Source organism: Rhineura floridana, chromosome 9 (assembly GCF_030035675.1).
Source record: "Rhineura floridana isolate rRhiFlo1 chromosome 9, rRhiFlo1.hap2, whole genome shotgun sequence".
NCBI classification, from domain to species: Eukaryota; Metazoa; Chordata; class Lepidosauria; order Squamata; family Rhineuridae; genus Rhineura; species Rhineura floridana.
In genome coordinates this window covers 91,045,880-91,065,158 of record NC_084488.1, presented here as the reverse complement: position 1 = coordinate 91,065,158, position 19,279 = coordinate 91,045,880, and the positions used below count along the sequence as shown (strand labels likewise).

At 39.9% G+C, this 19,279-nt stretch overlaps 1 protein-coding gene across 4 annotated transcripts in view; it reads left to right on the top strand.

The window, feature by feature from the left end:
* The window catches only part of MCUB (mitochondrial calcium uniporter dominant negative subunit beta), an 88,692-nt gene that overhangs the window by 67,188 nt on the left and 2,225 nt on the right, over positions 1-19,279 (top strand). For all 4 annotated transcript variants that reach the window (XM_061585408.1, XM_061585411.1, XM_061585409.1 and 1 more), the window contains exons 2-7: positions 9,791-9,866; positions 10,445-10,615; positions 15,198-15,302; positions 15,830-15,990; positions 16,398-16,601; positions 17,649-17,765. In XM_061585408.1, the coding sequence (XP_061441392.1) occupies positions 9,791-9,866; positions 10,445-10,615; positions 15,198-15,302; positions 15,830-15,990; positions 16,398-16,601; positions 17,649-17,765 (834 nt within the window). The remainder of the gene's footprint in view (positions 1-9,790; positions 9,867-10,444; positions 10,616-15,197; positions 15,303-15,829; positions 15,991-16,397; positions 16,602-17,648; positions 17,766-19,279) is intronic.

Genomic DNA, 19,279 nt, shown 5'->3' with positions numbered 1-19,279 from the left:
CGCCTCAGAGTTCGCAACTGTGGGGTAAACCACAGTGCCGTCTGAACTCTATTCAGGGGGAGAGGGCGTTTCGGAGCCACCCGGTCTAATGTCCTAGTGATCGCGGTATTCCTCCTCTCCACCAGGGTCTCAGCCGAATGGTTGTGTGCCTGCTCCAATGAGTCCCCAAGCGCATTCAGGAATCCATTAGGATCCATCAAACGCCTGGGGCGGACCATCTTAATGGGTCCTCCACCCCCACGGAGGGTTTGTGGCGTCGAAATATCCATCCTCACCAGATAGTGATCTGACCATGACAAAGGGGTGATGGACATATCCCCAATTTTCAGATCACTCCCCTCCTCTCCCGAGGCGAATACTAGGTTGAGTGCATGACCGGCTACATGGGTAGGCCCCATTGGAATATGGTGCAGCTCCCAGGAAGCCATGGTTTCCATAAAGTCCCGAGGTGCTCCAGCGAGGATGGTCTCGGAATGCAGATTGAAGTCCCCCAATACCAAAAGGTTTGGGGACTGCACTCGCACATCTGAGACCACCCCCAGCACCTCGGCCAGTGAGTCCGTCGTGCAGCGGGGGGGACGGTACACGAGCAGAATCCCTAGACTGCCCTTTGGTCCCAACCTCCAGTACATGCACTCGGCCATCCTGGTCTTACTGAGAGGGGGTCTAGCAAGAATCAAGAAGCTTCGGTAAATAACCACCACTCCCCCTCCCCGACTCCCGACCCTTGGCTGCTGTGTATACGAGAACCCAGCTGGGCACATGGCCGCCAAGATAGGAGCAGCAGCCTCATCCAGCCAAGTTTCCGTAATACATGCCAGGTCTGCGCTCTCATCCAATATCATGTCATGGATGAGGGATGTCTTTTGAGCAACAGACCTGGCATTACACAACAGCAACCTAAGGTCAGAGTGTGGAGCTAGGCATCCCCCAGTTATCTGTCAGCTCTGGACAGGTCCAGAACGAGGGATAGATATTATGCATCTATCCCTAGTTCCTCTTACCTGACTTGACCTGTCCCTAGCTTTCCACCAGCTTCTGCCGCCCAGCCTCGGTATATATTGGCCACCCACCCTTCCCCCATCACTCCCTTGTTTCTAAGAAATGAAAAGTTGGCTCGATATCAGTTGCACAGGCATCTTGCTTAAACCTGCAGACTTTTAAAAAAGGCAATACATTAAAAAGTGGCTTAGATCCAAAAATCTTGTGAGCAACAGGAAGGGCTTCACTTGTTTAGTGGAATCTTTGTATCTAAGCCCATATTTATTTGGCTGCATGGTGAATTAGGCCTTAAATCGTTTGAACTATTTGATGATATCAAAAACTAAAATTTCCCAATTTTAACCATCCACACAGCTTTTCTTCTGTTTTTCTGAGCTAGATAGTGAGTTTGTAGAGGGCTTGCAAGTGAAACTGTAATAGTTTGTATTTCAGCATAAGACTTTCAATAGCTGTTACCCTTCTAATGCTTTTGTTGCCTGCAGGTATAGCTAGTTGAAGTTATATTGCTGAATTATTGATAGACATTGTGCAGTGGCATTGCATTTTGACCTGTAGGGCTGTTTGCTTATCTCCCTCTAGCAAGGCCTGCTTTATTTTTCCATGGACAGAGACATTATTGTAATGTAGGGGAAAACAATAGGCTAGGTTTTTGTTGTTATGTGGTAAGATTTAGGTTGCTAAATTCTGGAGTAAAGTAAATGTGTGCTTGCTAGGAATTCTGGGAAAACACTTGAGGAGCACTCTGGGATTTAGGTAAATATTATCTTCTGCTAATCATTGGTGGTGGGAGAGAGGAGGCTGTATCCTACGTGCTTCTAGAAACAAGGAAAATGTGAAAGGTATAGCAATAAAATGAATAACTCCAATGGAAAGGCTAAACATTTTTTCCAAAGCACTCACTGTAATTTTCATCTTGAAATACTACTCTGAGTCCTTTCCTCACTGCCTCCATTGTGTGATTTGTAAATGAAAAATCATCTTAGTCTTACTGTGAAGACATGAAACAGCATCTTCTGGATTGTGTTTATAAATATAAATTCAGAGTCATTGTTATAAATATAAATACAGGGTACACTGTAGTTTTTCCTCCCTCCCTTGCAAAGACCAATGATAGAAGAAAGAGGAACTAACGAACTTATGAAATACTGTTCCGCAGATTGAGAGAAAATAATATTTTAATCTTGGAGACAGGAAAAGGAGGAAATGGTGCATTTTTTTAAAAAATGGTTTACTGTGTGCTATTCTTGAATGAGATTAAACTGAAAGCAGTTTACTTTCAAATAGAGAAGTCACTATTTACTTTTAATTTGTCTTTGAGTTATTTTTAAAGAAGTCCATTCTTTCAATTCTAGAATTATAATGTTTAAAAAGTCACATTCCCTGGTGATGTACATCAGTACCAAGAACTGCAGAGAAGTTTTTTTTGTTTTTTGTTTTTTTAAAAAGCAGGATGTAACAATTAAAATTTTAATCTTGTGGTGTCACACAAATACAAAGTTTAAATGGTTCTAAAATTAAATGGATAGACTGTTACTCATCCTCCTGAAGTAGGGTTATCTTCCATAGAGGCTTTGAATTATAAGCCTATAAATCGTGTCTTGCATGCTTGACTTCTGAATTGCAACAATTTCACTTGTATTGCTCATAAATCTGTACTACAGAATTTATATTTTCTGAGACAAGCTGGAATTTTGTATAGGCAACCCAAGGCTATATTTTCGTCCATCTCGGTGGATGCAGTTAATAAAGCTGATCTCCTTCCAGCCAAAAATGTTCTTTTTCTTTTTTTGCAATTGGTAGCAGCTCATTCCAAATCAGTCTTCAGCCCTTGAATCATGTCACTCCTGCCTGGAGTAGCATTTTTAATGTGTATAAAATTAATTCTGATTTCCTTCACTTGCAGAAAGCTTGGCTCCCAACACTAATTTATCCGAGCAGCAGTTCAATATGCAATTCAGATTGCAGGTTGCTGGGAGTTTTTTAGTCAGGTTTTTAAACAAGAAATGCTAGCATTTAAACAAACAAGCAAAAGAATAAATAGACACAAATCTGACATCATAAATTGTAATTTTAAAAAGTGGAGGAACACTTCAACCTCCCAGGAAATTCTGTAAGTGTCCTTTAAAGCGGCCATCCTTTAAAGTGGCCAAACTTCAAAGGGAAACTGCAACCTGAACCTGCTGAATCACAATTTGTTAAGAACTCAAATGGTACCTGTAGCTTGAACTGGGTCAAAAGTGTGTGTGTATGTGTGGATTATTACACTACATGTGTTAATTAACTTATCAATGCCAGGATATATATGTTATCTGCAACTTTTGTGGGTGGCTAGTGTTACTAGCACCACCTGTACTTTAGGCATTTCATTGTCATCTGAGCTAATTGTTTCCAAATACCTCCTCCCCCCAAAAAAACCTCCCACTGTGTGTATATATGCTACATGCATGTAATAAGAGTCCATGAAAGCTTGTGCCATGATAAATTTACTAGTCTTTGGTGCCACAAGACTCTTTGGGTTTTTTTTGTGCGACAGACTTAACATGCTCACCCCTTTGGAAACTATTTAAATTCTGAAATTATCCTAATTTAATATTTTGCATAAGCTTTTTATGTTTGGTGCACAACTAAATAATAGGTTTAAAAAAAAGATGTACTATAAATAAACTTAGAAACATTTCCTGTGACTTCGTCCATAAGTCTGAGGTCTAGAAACATGATCATGTTTCCATTTACAAAGCTATAAACCTCAAAGGAACTAAAAAGTATTGCAACTGTTGCCATAATTTGTGCACAGCAAAGGAAATTGTGTGGTTGTATTAATAAATGAATATGTGACTGAGCCAGACTTTTATGTCAAGGGGGTGGGGATCATTGTATTCCCTCTTACTTGTTTCACAGATTTTTTTCAGGAAATTTTTTATTCTGGGTTGGATCCAAAGTAGCGCTAAGGAAATTGTTCAGTCAGTGCAAGGATTTCCATTTGTGCAGCAGAGTCTCCCTCCTCTCCTCATCCCCATGTGCCCCTAAAACTGTTTTCTGGGTTCACCAACTTTTTGGAGCAGGTTTGGGGAAGGTGTGGGTTGCAGGGGGGAAAAGAGAGGAGATGTTCCACTGTGCAAGTGGAAATCCTTGCACTGATGGGGTACATTAGTTGGATTCCACCCTCTGTCATTCCTGACCCCAGAGTGGGTTACAAAAGTGTAAAAACAATAAATACATATTATAATAATACACAAGAGGAACAGTTATAACCAGTACTCAAATTAATTAAAATCCATTGCTGTGGACTGTTCTATAAAATCTTTAAAGCCTGGTGAAATATGTTTTGAACTGACACAGAAAGGCTAACACCAGCCAGACTTCCAAGGGGAGGATGTTCTGCATTTAGGGTGCCACCGCTGAGCGAACTCATTTTCATGTCATTACTTAATGCGCCATTGCTGGATACAGTACACTGAAAGATGTGGAAGGCTTTGCTCTTTTTTGTAGAACACAATTAGTGTGCCCACAAATAACATACTGTTGCTTCCTTGGAGTCCTCATTTATTTATTTTTATAAATATATTTGTATACCACTTTTTCATTTAAAAACATCAAAGCAGTTTACAAGAAAATAGAAAACAACAACCATAAAATAAAAATTAATCATATAATATAATAATATCAGGTAGAGATGGATAGCCTTTTTGCTCCTAAGAGCCACAGCTAGTGGTGGGTGGTACACAAGAATGTCTCTCATGCACCTTCCTCCCTGTCAGAATCATGTTCCAGCCTGCCATAGCACTAGTAGCATGAAAATGAGTTCTCGCAGTGGTGGCACCCTAAATGTGGAACACCCTCTCCACACACATCAAAACTGGGCAGGGGATGGGATATGAGATACAGAATTTCCTGTTTGGGAACTACATGCAGAAAATCAAACTTGAATGAGAAGATAGGTTTGGGTATCCCCCATCCTCTGTCTTGGACCACTACTGTTTATGTGCAATGCATGTGTTGGCCTATGTGTGTATTTAAATATCTTCAATGACCCTTCAGAATAGACAGCTGAATTGCATCTTGTAGAATGCAAAACTTTAATATACAGAACTACCTTCTTCTAGAATGTCTGTTCAGGACCTCTGACGTAGATGGATCACTTTTTCAGGGATCAGGAAGCAGTTTCAGAGTTGATGGCAACAACTGCTAATTGATTACCTATGTTGATCACAGCCTGACATGCAACCATGTCTGTCTTATTAGGTTTAGGCTACAAACATTGGTATCATATTTACTGAAGAAAGGCAAGACCTTACTGATGATCCTGCTATCCAAGCACCATGACCACCAGAAAACATGACTAAGATTTTTTAAAGGAGAATGATGGCTGATTCGGTCTTCACCTTTTCGTAATCTACTATAGTAGTATGCATTGTATGGTAAACATTAAGAGTTAGTGTAGATTAAAATATGATATGGTCTTGGCAGATTGATTTATGTTAAATAAGCGCTGGCACAGTTCATTGATCTTTCCTACCCTCAGTTATTCTGCCAGGCTCCTGTATGCCAAAAAGCATTTTCCTTTAACCAAGCAGTTGGCATGAAAAACAGTTGCAGCGCTTGATTGTTCAGCTGAGTGTTACTTACTTGGACTCTATTTCTAGATCCTACAGCAACCTTTTTATTACTTCACAGTTCTTTTGGGTTGTCAGTTGTAAATCTAATCTGAGAGGATGAACAAGTAAATGTGCTTTGTATGTTAACATGGATAAGTAATTTTACAAGCACATAATAGGGGTGGTCCTTGCAAACTCTCTTGATAGTTCGGGCAATTTCTAAAGCAAATGAGTTTATTAAATTGATTACTTGGAGGAGGAGAAGTTATTACTCAGTAGTTTACGCTAAAAGATTTGTAGTCAATGAAATAAAACTCTGTTAGAATTTGGCAGCAGGGTATCGTAACCAAAATTACAGATAATTGAATATTGACTAAAAACAGAAATAGTGGGCCACTGTTTAAAATAGGCAGGTATAAAGGGTACTTTGCTTGGTTTTGATAATTTCTCAGGAAAAAGAATAACAGTCTATTCTGTTTGCCTTGCTTTGGGGAAAAATCATTTTGGAGATCAGTTGTTCACTTTCAAGAGGTTAGAGTAATTATTAGGTTAAAAAAATAAGCAAAGTTGTTAGAGGTATTTCTGAACAATGACATAGAATTCTTAACCTCTCTTGGCTTGACATCTTTGACAGATTCATTCTGGTGTGTTACCTTTGTCATTAGCTTTTTGTTATTTTAAGCACCTCTGCTGTGATAGCATTCACATGTGTAATTGCTTTGGCTGTTTGAGGGTTTACTCTGATTCTCCTTTGAGCCTTGTGTAGTCCCACATTTGAGGACATGTCTTCACAACTGATTTGCTGATCTTTGATGGATATTAAACTAGTTTAGTAGAGACTGTTCTATGGGTAGGTGGGAAAATAGGGATCTCCAACAAAACTCACAGGATCCTTGCTGAACTTAAACTCCCAAGATTCCTTGAGAGAAGCCATGACAATTGACTACTATAAAACTGAGATATATTAATAGTGTAGATATACCCCTGGAAATTCACACATGCAACAAGATTTAAGAGCTATCAGGCTCACAGTACACTCACTTGACATCTTTGTATCAAGTATGTACCAGAAAGTAGAGCAAGCACATACCTGCAAATTTCTTCCTGATCAGTACAAAAAGCTTCAGGGGTGGACTTCAGATTGACTTGTCAGGTTTTCTTTAAAGAAAAAATCTTGTGCAATTGCCGATATATTTTTCTTTAGAAGAGTAGGGATTGTAGGAGACTACAGCTTGACTGGATTCAGAGAAAGTGTTAACTCGTTCACAAATGTCAGGAAGACCACGGGGTCTGAACTGGCAGTGACTGACCAGGAACTGGACCTTGAGGTCATAGTGGATAGCTTTACAAAAATGTTGACCCTGTTTGCGGCAGCTGTGAAAATGGCAAATTCCACACTAGGGATCATTCAGAATGGTATTGAAAATAAAATTGCCAATGTCATAATGGTGTTATATAAATCTGTGGTGTGACTGCATTTGGAATACTGTGTACAGTTCTGGTCGCCTCACCTGAAACAGGATATTGTAGAGCTGGAAAAGGTTCAGAGAGAGGCAACCAAGATGATCAAGGGGATGGAGTGACTCCGCTGTAAGGAAAGGTTGCAGCATTTGGAGCTTTTTAGTTTAGAGAAAAGACAAGTAAGATATTGCAAGATAGAAGTTTATACAATTTTGCATGGCACAGAGACAATAGAGACATTTTTCTTCCTCCCTCATAACACTAGAACTCATGGACGTCCAACGAAGATGAATGTTGGCAAATTCTGGACAGACAAAATAAAGCACTTCTTCACACAATGCATAGTTACTATGGAATTCGCTCCCATAAGAGGCAGTGATGGCCACCAACTTTAAAAGAGGATTAGACAAATTCATGGAGGATAAGGCTATCCATTACAAAATTACCGCAGACCAAACCAGAAGTACCAAAGACACTTGAAGAGAGAGACTGTATACAAGTGTCTGTATACTAATTTTGGAAGCCTCCAAACCAAAATGGGAGAACTGGAGTGCTTGGTCTTAGAGAAAAGCATAGATATGGTGAGCATATTGGAAACCTAGTGGAATGGAGAAAACCAATGGGATATGATTATCCCTAGATATAAAGTATATTGGAAGGACATATTGGAGGGGGTGTCCCCCTATACATAAAAAGGGCATTGAATCCAGCAAGCTAGAAACCTCCCAAAAGGCAGACTCCTCCGCAGAATCATTGTGGGTGGTGATACTGCACCCGAAGAGTAACTTAGTAATGGGGAAGTTCTATCATCCCCCCCAATCAAAATGCTCAGGGAGATCTTGGGATGAGAAATCAAAGAAAGCATCCAAACTAGAAAATGTTGTAGTAATGGGTGACTTCAACTACCCTGACATCGACTGGCTACATGTGTGTTCCAGTCATGACAAAGAAGCAAAATTTCTAGATACCCTCAATGACTGTGCCCTAGAACAGTTGGTCATGGAACCGACCAGAGGGACAGTGACCCTAAACTTAGTCTTAAGTGGCACACAGGACCTGCTGTGAGAGGTGTTGTCGAACTAATCGGAAACAGTGACCATAGTGCAATTAAATTAAGCATACATGTAAATGACCAATTGCCAAGAAAATCCAACATGGCCACATTTTACTTCAAAAGAGGAAAGTTCCCAAAAATGAGGCGATTGGTAAAAAGATACTTGAGAGACAAAGTCCAAAGGGTCAAATCACTCCAAAATGCTTAGGAGTTGTTTAAGACACAGTAATAGAAGCTCAGTTGGAGTGTATACCATAGATCAGGAAAGGTACCACCAGGGCCACAAGGATGCCAGCATGGTTAACAAGCAGAGTCAAAGAAGCTGTTGGAGACAAGAAGCCTCCCTTCAAAAAATGGAAGTTGTGTTCAAATGAGGAAAATAAAAAAGAACACACTCTGGCAAAAGAAATGCAAGAAGACATTAAGGAATGCCAAAAAAGAATTTGAGGAGCATGTTTCTAAGAACATAAAAAGCAACAACAAAACTTTATTTAAACACATTCAAAGCAGGAGACTGTCTAAGGAGGCGATTGGACCCTTGGATGATAAGGAAGTCAAAAGTGTACTAAAGCAGGATAAGGAGATTACAGAGAAGCAACATGATTTTTTTGCATCTGTCTTCACAGTATAGGGCAGATGCCTGAACCTGAACTAACATTTGCAGGAAGGGAGTCTGAGCAACTGAGACAAATAGTGGTGATGAGAGATTTTCTAGGCGACAAATTAATTAAGCATATACAAGAACAAGGCCTGCTGAAGTAGAGCCAGCATGGCTTCTGCAAGGTAAACTCCTGTCCTGTTAGAATTCTTTGAGAGTGTCAGCAAGCATATACATAGAGGTGATCCAGTGGACATAGTGTACTTAGACATATGATTTTTGGTTTTATACTTGTGCAGTCCCAACAAGTTCAGCAACAAAGTGCAATTTATTTGTCTATGTTTGAAACACCATGATAAGAAAAAGAGGTTGGGAGGATTTGGAATAGAAAAAGTGGTGGGGAATGGGTTAAGGCACCCACTATCTACCTGCCTCTATCTAACACTCAAAATGAGTCATCACCAAACCGGCTTTTCATAAGAAAAAGATGCTGAATTTGATTTTAAAACGTACATAACACTTGATTGTTAAAAACAAGCATCTAAACAATTTACAATTCATAGCTTGTTTACACTTATCCTGTGCAAGTTTATCTCAAATTATGACCTTAGTTTGCCTCAGCTACCCCTTGTTACACCATGGTCTTGCACATTGCTTTTGAATATTTTGATGTTTGTTATCAATATAATTTTTCTTATTTCTAAATCTAAATCCACTCTTTACCATTTTGTCCATGCTAATAACTTAACCTGATATTTTAGCACATTGCAGTCAGGGAACTGTTCCTACTTCTTTTAGATTATTTTTCAGGAATCTTTACAACCTAATGGATAAAAGTGTTTCAAGAGCTCTTGATCTTTTGGGGTTTGTAGGATTGCTGCTGAGGACATTGTGATTAAATCCTTGCCTAGGCAATATATTGTATAGAGAATCTTGGCAGACTTGGATCTAAAATGGAGATATTCAGTATATATCTGGTTGCCTTCTCCCAGTGGAAAGGAAACAAAGGTATGAGAAGCAGCCCTTACCTTCAATGTATTCAGCTGAAAACTTTTGACATCTAATCCATCTTCTTTACAGATGCTTTGTCTGAGACAAACTGGAAATTTAAGACACCACAGAAGAGCCCTTTATAGTACACTAGTGCCACCTGATGGTAAGCTTTCCTATTAGTAACTATTTTCATATCAAGTGAATCTGTAGCTCACAGTTTCTGAGTGCATGCATATCCAAGAATACTCCATTTTTGTTCTTGACAATTGGAAGCCTATATCTCAAGTTCTGCTCTGATGCTTTTGACTTCTTAGTATTTCTCCCCCCACCCCAGGAATAATAAAATACTACCCTTTTCATATTTTATTAGTTGCTCACGTGTTTTGAACTCATGGGTGTACAACTCTGGGAGGCCTCCGCACATGTGTAGAAAGACAAATACTTGTTCTATAAATCCTGGGTCTCTTGGTACCCCAACCAGAAGCACGAATTCTGATGGAAAGAAAACTCAGTAGCACATGCCTCCTCAAACTCTATATGGCCTGGGTCTTCTGATCTGCAGAGAGTATCTTTCTTTCAACCACTTTCAGCTCTCCATAGCCTGTAGTTTAGACATACATTATTGGAAGTTGTGTCATGCCTTTCTGTTTTCCCAATATGTGTTTTAACGTACACCGTTGTCCTAATATAAAAACAATTATTTGATTTATAAAATCAGTTTACATGCTTTTTTCCCTGCAGAAGTAACTGTACATTATAAACATGGGCTACCTGTGATAACCCTTACATTACCCTCGAGAAAAGAACGTTGCCAGTTTACTGTCAAGCCGATGCTAACGACTGTGGGTGCCTTCTTGCAGGACATACAGAGAGAGGATAATGCAATTGAAAAGGTAGAAGTCTTCACAGCAGGTACTAACACTGCTATCACCTTGAAAGTAAAGGTAGTTCAACTCCACCTCCTTACATGCATAGCAAAGTTTGATTTTAAGGGTGGGGGTGGGAGATTTTGCTAATGCTATTAATTTTTGTTTTTTTCCCCTTTCAGTGTGATGTCTATCACAAAGGTGGGCAGAAAGTAAACTCAGATCTATTGGCAGATCTCTGTGGCTGATTTCTAGTAGATTGGCAAAGGTTTCTGACATTCCATAGCAACAATGAAATGCCTTTTTTCATCTACTGCTGCTGAAATGAAGAAAGCTAATCAGAAGTGGGCTTCCTTGTGAAAGGAAGGATGTGAGCTTAGTTCAGTTCTTGAACTGAAAATAAATCCTTAGGTTCAAAATATGCTCAGAGGCACCCTGTTGTTTAATTTGCACCTGGTTCTGTTTGGCAGACCTTGGAATTCTAATAAGAAACAAAATGGATCAAAGAAGCCTGAAGTCTGATCACTCTTGGTCTAGCAATAAAGGAGGGCTGGCATCAGGCATTGTCATTGTTGGGCACTAGCCAAGGCCTACATCCCAACAGAGGATGTGTCTTTCCACTGTTGCTTCTTTCTCTTGCAGTTCATTTGCTTTTTCCCACTCACTAGCTGCCATTGCCAACTCTGTCTGGGCCAGAGCAAGAAAGAGGTGGGAGCACTGAGTGAGGGGCACTGGGAGAAAGCTTGGCTGAAAGCTCACTGGAACCTGGAGCTGGCACTGCCAATGAAAATTGGATAGACCTGTTTCCTTGCATAAGAAGTGATGCTTTCTTTAACTTAAAATGTTTAATTCCCTGCAGGTGGAAATTTTATTTATAGTATTCCATCACATTTTCAAAATTAATCTCTGCAAAAGGGAAGAGTAGAAAGATTTTTTAAAAATACATAAATTGGACCAAAGATCTGTGCACCCCACAAAGTATTCTTAAGAACTGCAGGTTGCTGTCTCTGAACTAGGAAAGAATCATGCATAGTGCACTTACTTCTAGAACATCAGGTCTCAATTGGTATGTTAGCAGACAGTGCTTAGCCGTGATTTGTTCAACAAATTATTAATTGTTTCGCGATCATACCAAAAAGCCATGACTTGTTTCCCTAAAGGTTGGTTTATTTTCCAGCTCTTCTTGCTTCATGTCTCTAGTTCAAGGAGCATTTGGGGTAAGATGGCCAAATAAATCATGGTTAAGTGAGGCTGTTGGGTTTGGAAATAATACCAAATAATACCAGTTAAAAGAAGCCACCGTTTGTAAGCCAAGAGCAAACCATGGCTTCAGGTTGTGGGTTTTCTTGCCAGAAAATGAACCATGGTTAGTTTTTTGGGCTGGGTTCAGACATTCAAAGAAACCCCCTACCCTTTGGCTTCGTTAGACCCTGCGCATCCTAACAACCTCCGCCCAGTCTCTAATCCCCCCTTTCTGGGCAAGGTGATTGAGAGGGTAGTGGCTGCTCAGCTCCAAGTTTTCCTGGATGAATCAGACTATCTAGACCAGGGGTGGCTACTCCGTGGCTCTCCAGATGCTGCTGGACTACAGCTCCCATCATCCCTGACCATGAGCTCTGTTGGCTGAGAGTGATGGGAGCTGTAGTTCAGCAGCATCTGGAGAGCCACAGAGTGGCCACCCCTGATCTAGACCCTTTTCAATGAGGCTTCAGGCCTGGCCATGGGACAGAGACTGCCTTGGTCATCCTGCTTGATGACCTATGCCGGACATCAGACAGGGAAGTTGGTGCTGCTGGACCTCTCGGCGGCCTTCGATATGATCGACCATAGTATCCTTCTGGACTGTCTAGCTGGGATGGGATTGGGAGGCACTGTTTTACAGTGGCTCCAAGGACCCAGAAAGTGGTGCTGGGAGACGACTGCTTGACCCCCTGGCCGTTGGCCTGTGGGGTACCGCAAGGTTCCATTCTGTCTCCAGTGCTCTTTAACATTTATATGAAACCGCTGGGAGAGGTCATCAGGAGATTTGGAGTACAATGTCATCAATGTACTGATGACACTCTCTCCCTACCACCCAATTGCAGAGAGGGAGTACTTATCCTAAAGTGGTGCCTGGAGGCTGTGAAGGGCTGGATGTGGGCTAACAAACTGAAACTTAATTTAGACAAGACGGAAGTACTGCTGGTCAAGGGAAAAACTGCATGAGGGATGGGGTTGCAACCTGTTCTGGATGGGGTTGCACTACCCTTGAAGGAGTAGGTCTGCAGTTTAGGAATCCTCCTGGATCCTGCCCTGCTGCTTGAATATCAGGTGGCTGCAGTAGCCAGGAGTGCTTTTGGCCAACGCAAACTGGTCTACCAGCTGTGTCCGTTCCTGGAGGCAGTTGACTTGGCCACAGTGACACATGCATTGGTGACATCAAGGCTTGATTACTGTAACGCACTATATGTGGGGTTGCCTTTGAAAACAGTTTGGAAATTACAGTTGGTTCAAAATGCAGCGGCCAGAATGTTAACTGGAGCACGGCGCAGGGAGCATATTACCCCTGTGCTTTATCAACTCCACTAGCTCCCAGTTTGTTTCCAGGCCCAATTCAGAGTGCTGGTTCTGACCTTTAAAGCCCTAAACAGCCTTGGACCAATGTACCTGAGGGACAGCTTACGCCCATATACCTGCCTGGGATTTAAGATCATCTGCCTCTGGTCTCCTCTGCGTGCCTGGAGTGAAAGATGTTAGATTGACAGGCATGTGGGAGAGAGCTTTTTCAGCTGTTGCCCCAAAGCTTTGGAATACCCTACCTCAAGAAGTCTGCTCTGCTCTCTCCCTGATGGTTTTCCAGAGACTTCTGAAAATGATCTTGTTCCAGAGAGCCTTTGGGAGGGACTAAAGGTAGAGCCTGACACTGTTTTTATGCCTTCTACGTTAAATTTTACCTTTGTAGTCCCTTTAGTACCAATCCCTATATATGTATATATGTGTGTGTATTGTATTTTAATTGTATTTTATGCATTTTAATTGTATTTTATGTATTTTAATTTACTTTAATATTGTTGTGATTTTACTATTTACAATTTTATTATGTACATGTTTGATTTTATTTTTGTAAGCTGCCCTGAGTGCCCTATTATAGGGTAGAAGGGTGGGAGAGAAATATTTTAAATAAATAAATAAATAAACCATTGCTTAGGGTTATGTTCAGACCAGGTTAGTAGCAAGAGGCTTGTGATTGATTTGTATCCATTCTAATGGGGTCACCAATTAAAGTCTCTTTATATGTTTTGACAGAAGTTGATAGGTATGATTAATATTTTTGTGAGATAATGAATATAGCCATACAGATAGTTCTTTTGCAATTATTTAATTTTTTTTAAAAAGTTGTTGGAGATGTAACCAAGTGAGAGAGAATTTTTGTTTTATTGGCTGGAATTATAAAACCTTGTTGAACTAATGGTTGAAACAATAATATAGTTCAGTAATATCCTTGTCAGCAATTTGTATCTGAAGATATTAGCAGACTTGTGATGAAATCATTCTTGCCACACTTTCAGCTTCATTTCATTTTCTGTTCTGCATCCCTTTATAAGCTGAGATAACTGTCAACTACACTTTATACATCTGCACCATTAAATGGAAAATTCTCTTGCAGAAGATGGTTATGGTTAAGAAGTGTTGGAGAGACTCGTGTATTTCCTTTCTGCTATCTTTTAATCTCTAGGGCATGTGAATTTACGGTTCCAACAGGTGCAAGATAGTCTGTGAAGTGCTTTCAAACAATTATTTCTGTTCAAGACGCTGCTCTGACCTGCTTTCTTTTCCCAAACATAAATTATGTTTATATGAGAGTACAGAATGTCACTTGCATTTACGTTTATTACGTCAGCATTTTTGTGTTATTGCATTTTTTATTTGTGAATGCCTTGTAGCCAAACCATAAACGTTAATACCATTGGCTGCACTGGTTGAGGCTGGTGGGAATAGCAGTCAAAGAAATATATTTATGTAATTATGCTGCATTAGAGCATAGCAAAAAACACACCCCATTGCTTTACACAAAGAAAAACAAAAAATCAGCTGCTGCCTCGTGTTATTGTGCCTAAAACAGCTCAGCAATGTGCTTGCTTTGTTATTGTTGCTGTGTTGGTCTCAGATTTTATTATATATTGTATTTTAATCCCGCTTTGTACACCGCCCAGAGAGTTACTAGCTATGGGCGGTCTAGAAATGAAATAAATAAATAAATAAATAAATAATAGCAAAACAAAACAGCAGGCAGAATATTTCATACTTAGAAATATTTAATGTTTCCTCACCCCCCCTTTTTTTTTTAATGATCCTGTGCCAGATTGCATCCCAAATAGAATGGGAGAAAAAGAAAGCTAACGTACTTGGTTTATTAATCCTGGGAGAAAAGCTTTCATTAGCTTAATGTCATGTCTCATTATGGGTTTCACTGGACACTAAACAGGAAACAACTAGATGTGGGGCTGCCGTAACAACAACCTTACTCCAATGAATGATACTCCAATGAATGATGGTGTAGTAAATCTTGCCAGCACAGCAGTGATACTTTGATGTTAGTTGAGGTAGCATTTTATTACTAATATTGAAGTATTTCTGTTCTCCTACAGATGGCAGCATGATTTCTTCTTCAACATTGATGGAAGTTCTGTTGATGAATGATTTTAAACTTGTAATCAATCATGCACAATACAATGTACATCCTCAACAGAAAGGTATAAAATTATATTACCATTCTGAAATCTTCTGGAGATGTATGACTATCCAATTATTAAGTGCGTAATGTTAATTCCTTTTTAAAAAATAGAAACTAATTCTCACTATATCTGCTCAGAAATTAGTTCCACAGAGTTCACTGGGGCTTACTCCAAGGTAAGTGTGAATAAGATTGCAGCCTTATCTTTAAATGAGCATAATGATATTCCTTCCTTTTGCCAAGAAAACTTAACTTAAATTCTTTCCCTTAAAATAAATGATACCTATTGAAAATGCATGCAAGTGTTCTTGTTCTTGCGTAATCCTGCTCAATTTACATTCTTCTGAATTGAATTCTGAGATGAATTAGAGGTTAAGTGGAAGAAGGAGAAATAGCAAGAGGCTCATCGGTAGCATTGCTCACTGCAGCCTCGGAGATGCTACCTGCTTGTTGTCCATTGTAACTCCATACTTCTGAGAGGGTATGGAAGTTCAGGCATCCCAAAGCTGTATTGGTATGGTTATTCTAATTTAATTCTTCTTTCAGATAAAGTGTGCACAGAACATGCTTCAGAGATGGATGACATCAAGTCCATGGTCCATAGATTGTTTATAGCACTCCATTTAGAAGACCATCAGACAAGGAGAGAGAGAGAATTAATGCAAAAAATGGAACTTCTGAAAGAAGAATTGCTACCCCTAGAGCAGGTTTGGAAAATAATTCTTAACAAATTCCATGTTGTGGAAATCTATTTTAAGCTCAGTAAGATGAGCAATTACCAATAAGAAATTAGAACTGGTCTACAAAACCCAGCATTCTCCTCCTAGACAAGAATGTCTAAAAGACTGAAGAGGAAGAATAAATTTCAGACCTGTCATAGTGCTTGCTGTTAGATGGCTTCCCTGAAGTATCTTCATAGGACAGGCTGACTGAGTTCACCATTTGAGACTTCTCCACTCTTTACACAGGGAGTTTTTTTAAAAGTGACCGGGCAGGCTCCAAATTCTTGGAAGAGCTGATTTGCTTAATGCACTTAAGAGTACAATGTAGCCTATGGTGTGGAACATGCTTGAACTCTGTCTTTTCCAGTGTAACAAAGGCTTTCTCTTCTTAGCTAAAAGCTGGAATTACAACAGATGTTGATGCTAAGACTTCTCGTCTTCTATGGATTGGCTTAGCCTTAATGTCGACTCAAGGTGGAGCCCTGGCATGGCTTACTTGGTGGGTCTATTCATGGGATATTATGGAACCTGTCACTTATTTTATCACCTATGGAAGTACTATGGCATTCTATGCTTACTTTGTGCTTACTAAACAGGTGAGTGTCTGTAAATCAACATATTTGGAGCAGTACTGTTAACTGAAAGATTTATTATAATCTCTGTGCTTATCATAATCAAAGTCTACAAGGATGTGTTTGTGAGTCTCTTAAAGTATCCTAAGTTTTCTTTAGATTGCAAGATTGTACATTGACCGGGGGGGGGCTAACTTGTGGCCCTAGAATTGGTTGGATTTCAACTCCCCATTAGCCCCAGCCAGGATGCCAATGGATTGGAATTATGAGAACTGCAGTCCAGCAGCTTTTGGAGGGCCTAAGATTCTCCACCCCAGCATAGACAGTCATGTTTTACTAATTTCCACAAGCTGATATAGTTTTATGGATGCTATTCAAGGGATTTATTTGATCTATAAAACCTCTATGCTTGGGATCCTACGTGCCTGAAGGATCACCTTCTGCCCCTTTGCATATCAACAATCAACAAAGAATACTCATCTAAGTGTAAAATCCATGCATCTCATCCATGCTATATTGAGAGCTTTTTGAGTAGCTGCGTCATGCTCTCACTTTGGGCAAGGCATTAATGTCTTGAGGCTTAGAAACAATCATCTCAATATATTTTTAAAAACTGGTTTATGAAAGAGTCACCATAAGGCAACTTTACCTTTTTATCTTCATGTGAAAGAGGTCTTGTAAGACTAATCCCATGTGATAAAACAATGTTTTATCACATCCTGATTTCTAACATGCATATCATGATGATTATTTCCACCTCAAAAGCAATCATGACAATGAGATCTTGACACTTTTCAAGTGTTCTGAAATGTTTCTTTTTTACAGACTTGATGGAACTAGGAGTCTAGTAGATATGCTCACTCTCTCATATGGTGCATTGTGTGTTTGTTTCACTCAGGTTTTTTTAAAGGGGGAAGTGGATTTGAAATCTAAATTGAATTCTTAAAAAATATTTCCCCCATCTTCCATAATTACTAGAGTGGCAGTAAAACATATAACTTAGCAACTGTGATCTTCCAGTTGGAAATTTCAGAGTATTTCATTTTATTTTATTTTTAATTTCTTACTCAGGATTATGTTTATCCAGATGCTCGGAATAGACAATTCCTCCACTACTTTCACCGGAAATCCAAAACCCAGAACTTCAATGTGGATCAGTATAACAAATTAAAAGATGATCTTGCAGAGGTAGTTGCATAACTCACTTTCAGTCAAGATGTTTAAATTGTATCCAGCAACATAAAAGTGGCTTCAAAATGTTTTGAAATTGAAGTTTAGTCCCCTCTTGCAGTTGGTACATTCTAAGTGCATTTGAGGGAGCAGCACTGAAGTCTGCAAATGAACAGAATGCACAGAAAACAGTCTGCCCTAACTGTATATAGGCTTCCTTTTTTGAAAAGTGTGTCTAAAATGAACATTCACAGCTGCTTGACAGTTGAGGAAGAGAATAAGTAATCTTACATTTCAGAAAATGGGTACAGCTTCCCTTTACATCTGCAGTAACAGTTGTGATCAGAGTCAAGGGGATGTGAAATGGAAAACCCTCCAGCTCCAAACTAAACCCTATTTCCCTTGCTGTCTGCAGAAACTAATGGAATCTTACCCATCTACTTCAGTTACTAAAACAAAATGAATAGTTGATCTTGCCAGTCCAGATCATCTCAAACCTTCCAACTCTATAGAGAACTGTTTGTATTACAGACTCCATTGTTACTCCTCAATGACAGCTTAGAATGTGCCTATTACAAAAGAGAGGGCCAAATCATAGGACTGCCCCCCTTCTACCTCCCTCTCCAAACTGGCGAGAAATTGCAATAGTGACCGGGTGCAGCGGAGATGACACTGGCAAAGTATTGTGACTTGCAGCTGGTGCTAGTGATTACTATCACTGAGTCTACCAGCCAGGAAGGGAATTGTGCCATTCCAGATGGCTCATTCACTTGCTTATGTGCACACCAGGAGCTCACTGTCAGTATAGGACAACACAGTTGTAAAGTCCATAATCTTCCTTGCTATCCTCATTGCTTCTCTATCCCTTGGTGGTGTGTCCCCAGGGTACCTTTCTGTGCTCTTTCTCTCCCTGTTGCTGCCTCTTCTCACCTTTCAAATTTAAGGCATCCCTAGTAATGTGTTGCAAGTCATGGTGTACCAGGCTCCTTATCCTTTGGGGTTGATCTATAATGATGTGTAGGCTGAGGTATAGGCTTTGTGTTGCAAGACATTCCCATGCAATACTTGCTAATTGAAGGATTAAGTAAATTCTTCCAGTGGCTGCTCAGTGGAAGAATGCTTATGCTATTATACTTTAAGTGGATTTATTTATTACATTTATATTACTTTGCCAATGGGCATTGAAGAAGGGAGTGTCCATAAAAGTCCATGTCAGAAAGTCATGCTCCCTGATGGCCAAACCAGCTTCCAGGTTTCAGTCTCCCAGTTAACTTTTAATTGAGCCATGCTTAACTCTAGAGGAGGCAAGCACACAAAGCTTGCAGAGTGCTTCTGATTGTCAGACCACATGACTGGGCAGCATAATGTTTGATCAATGTATTCCATTTGAATCATACAACAATCCTGTAAAATGAGTGATTGGCTTGTGGTGGCCATGTAAATTTGAATCATGGAAGTCTCATTTCTCTGCCACCATTGTGCTTGATCAGTGTCACTGAGCTGAATTCATCCAGGTGGTGAAAGGCCAAGGC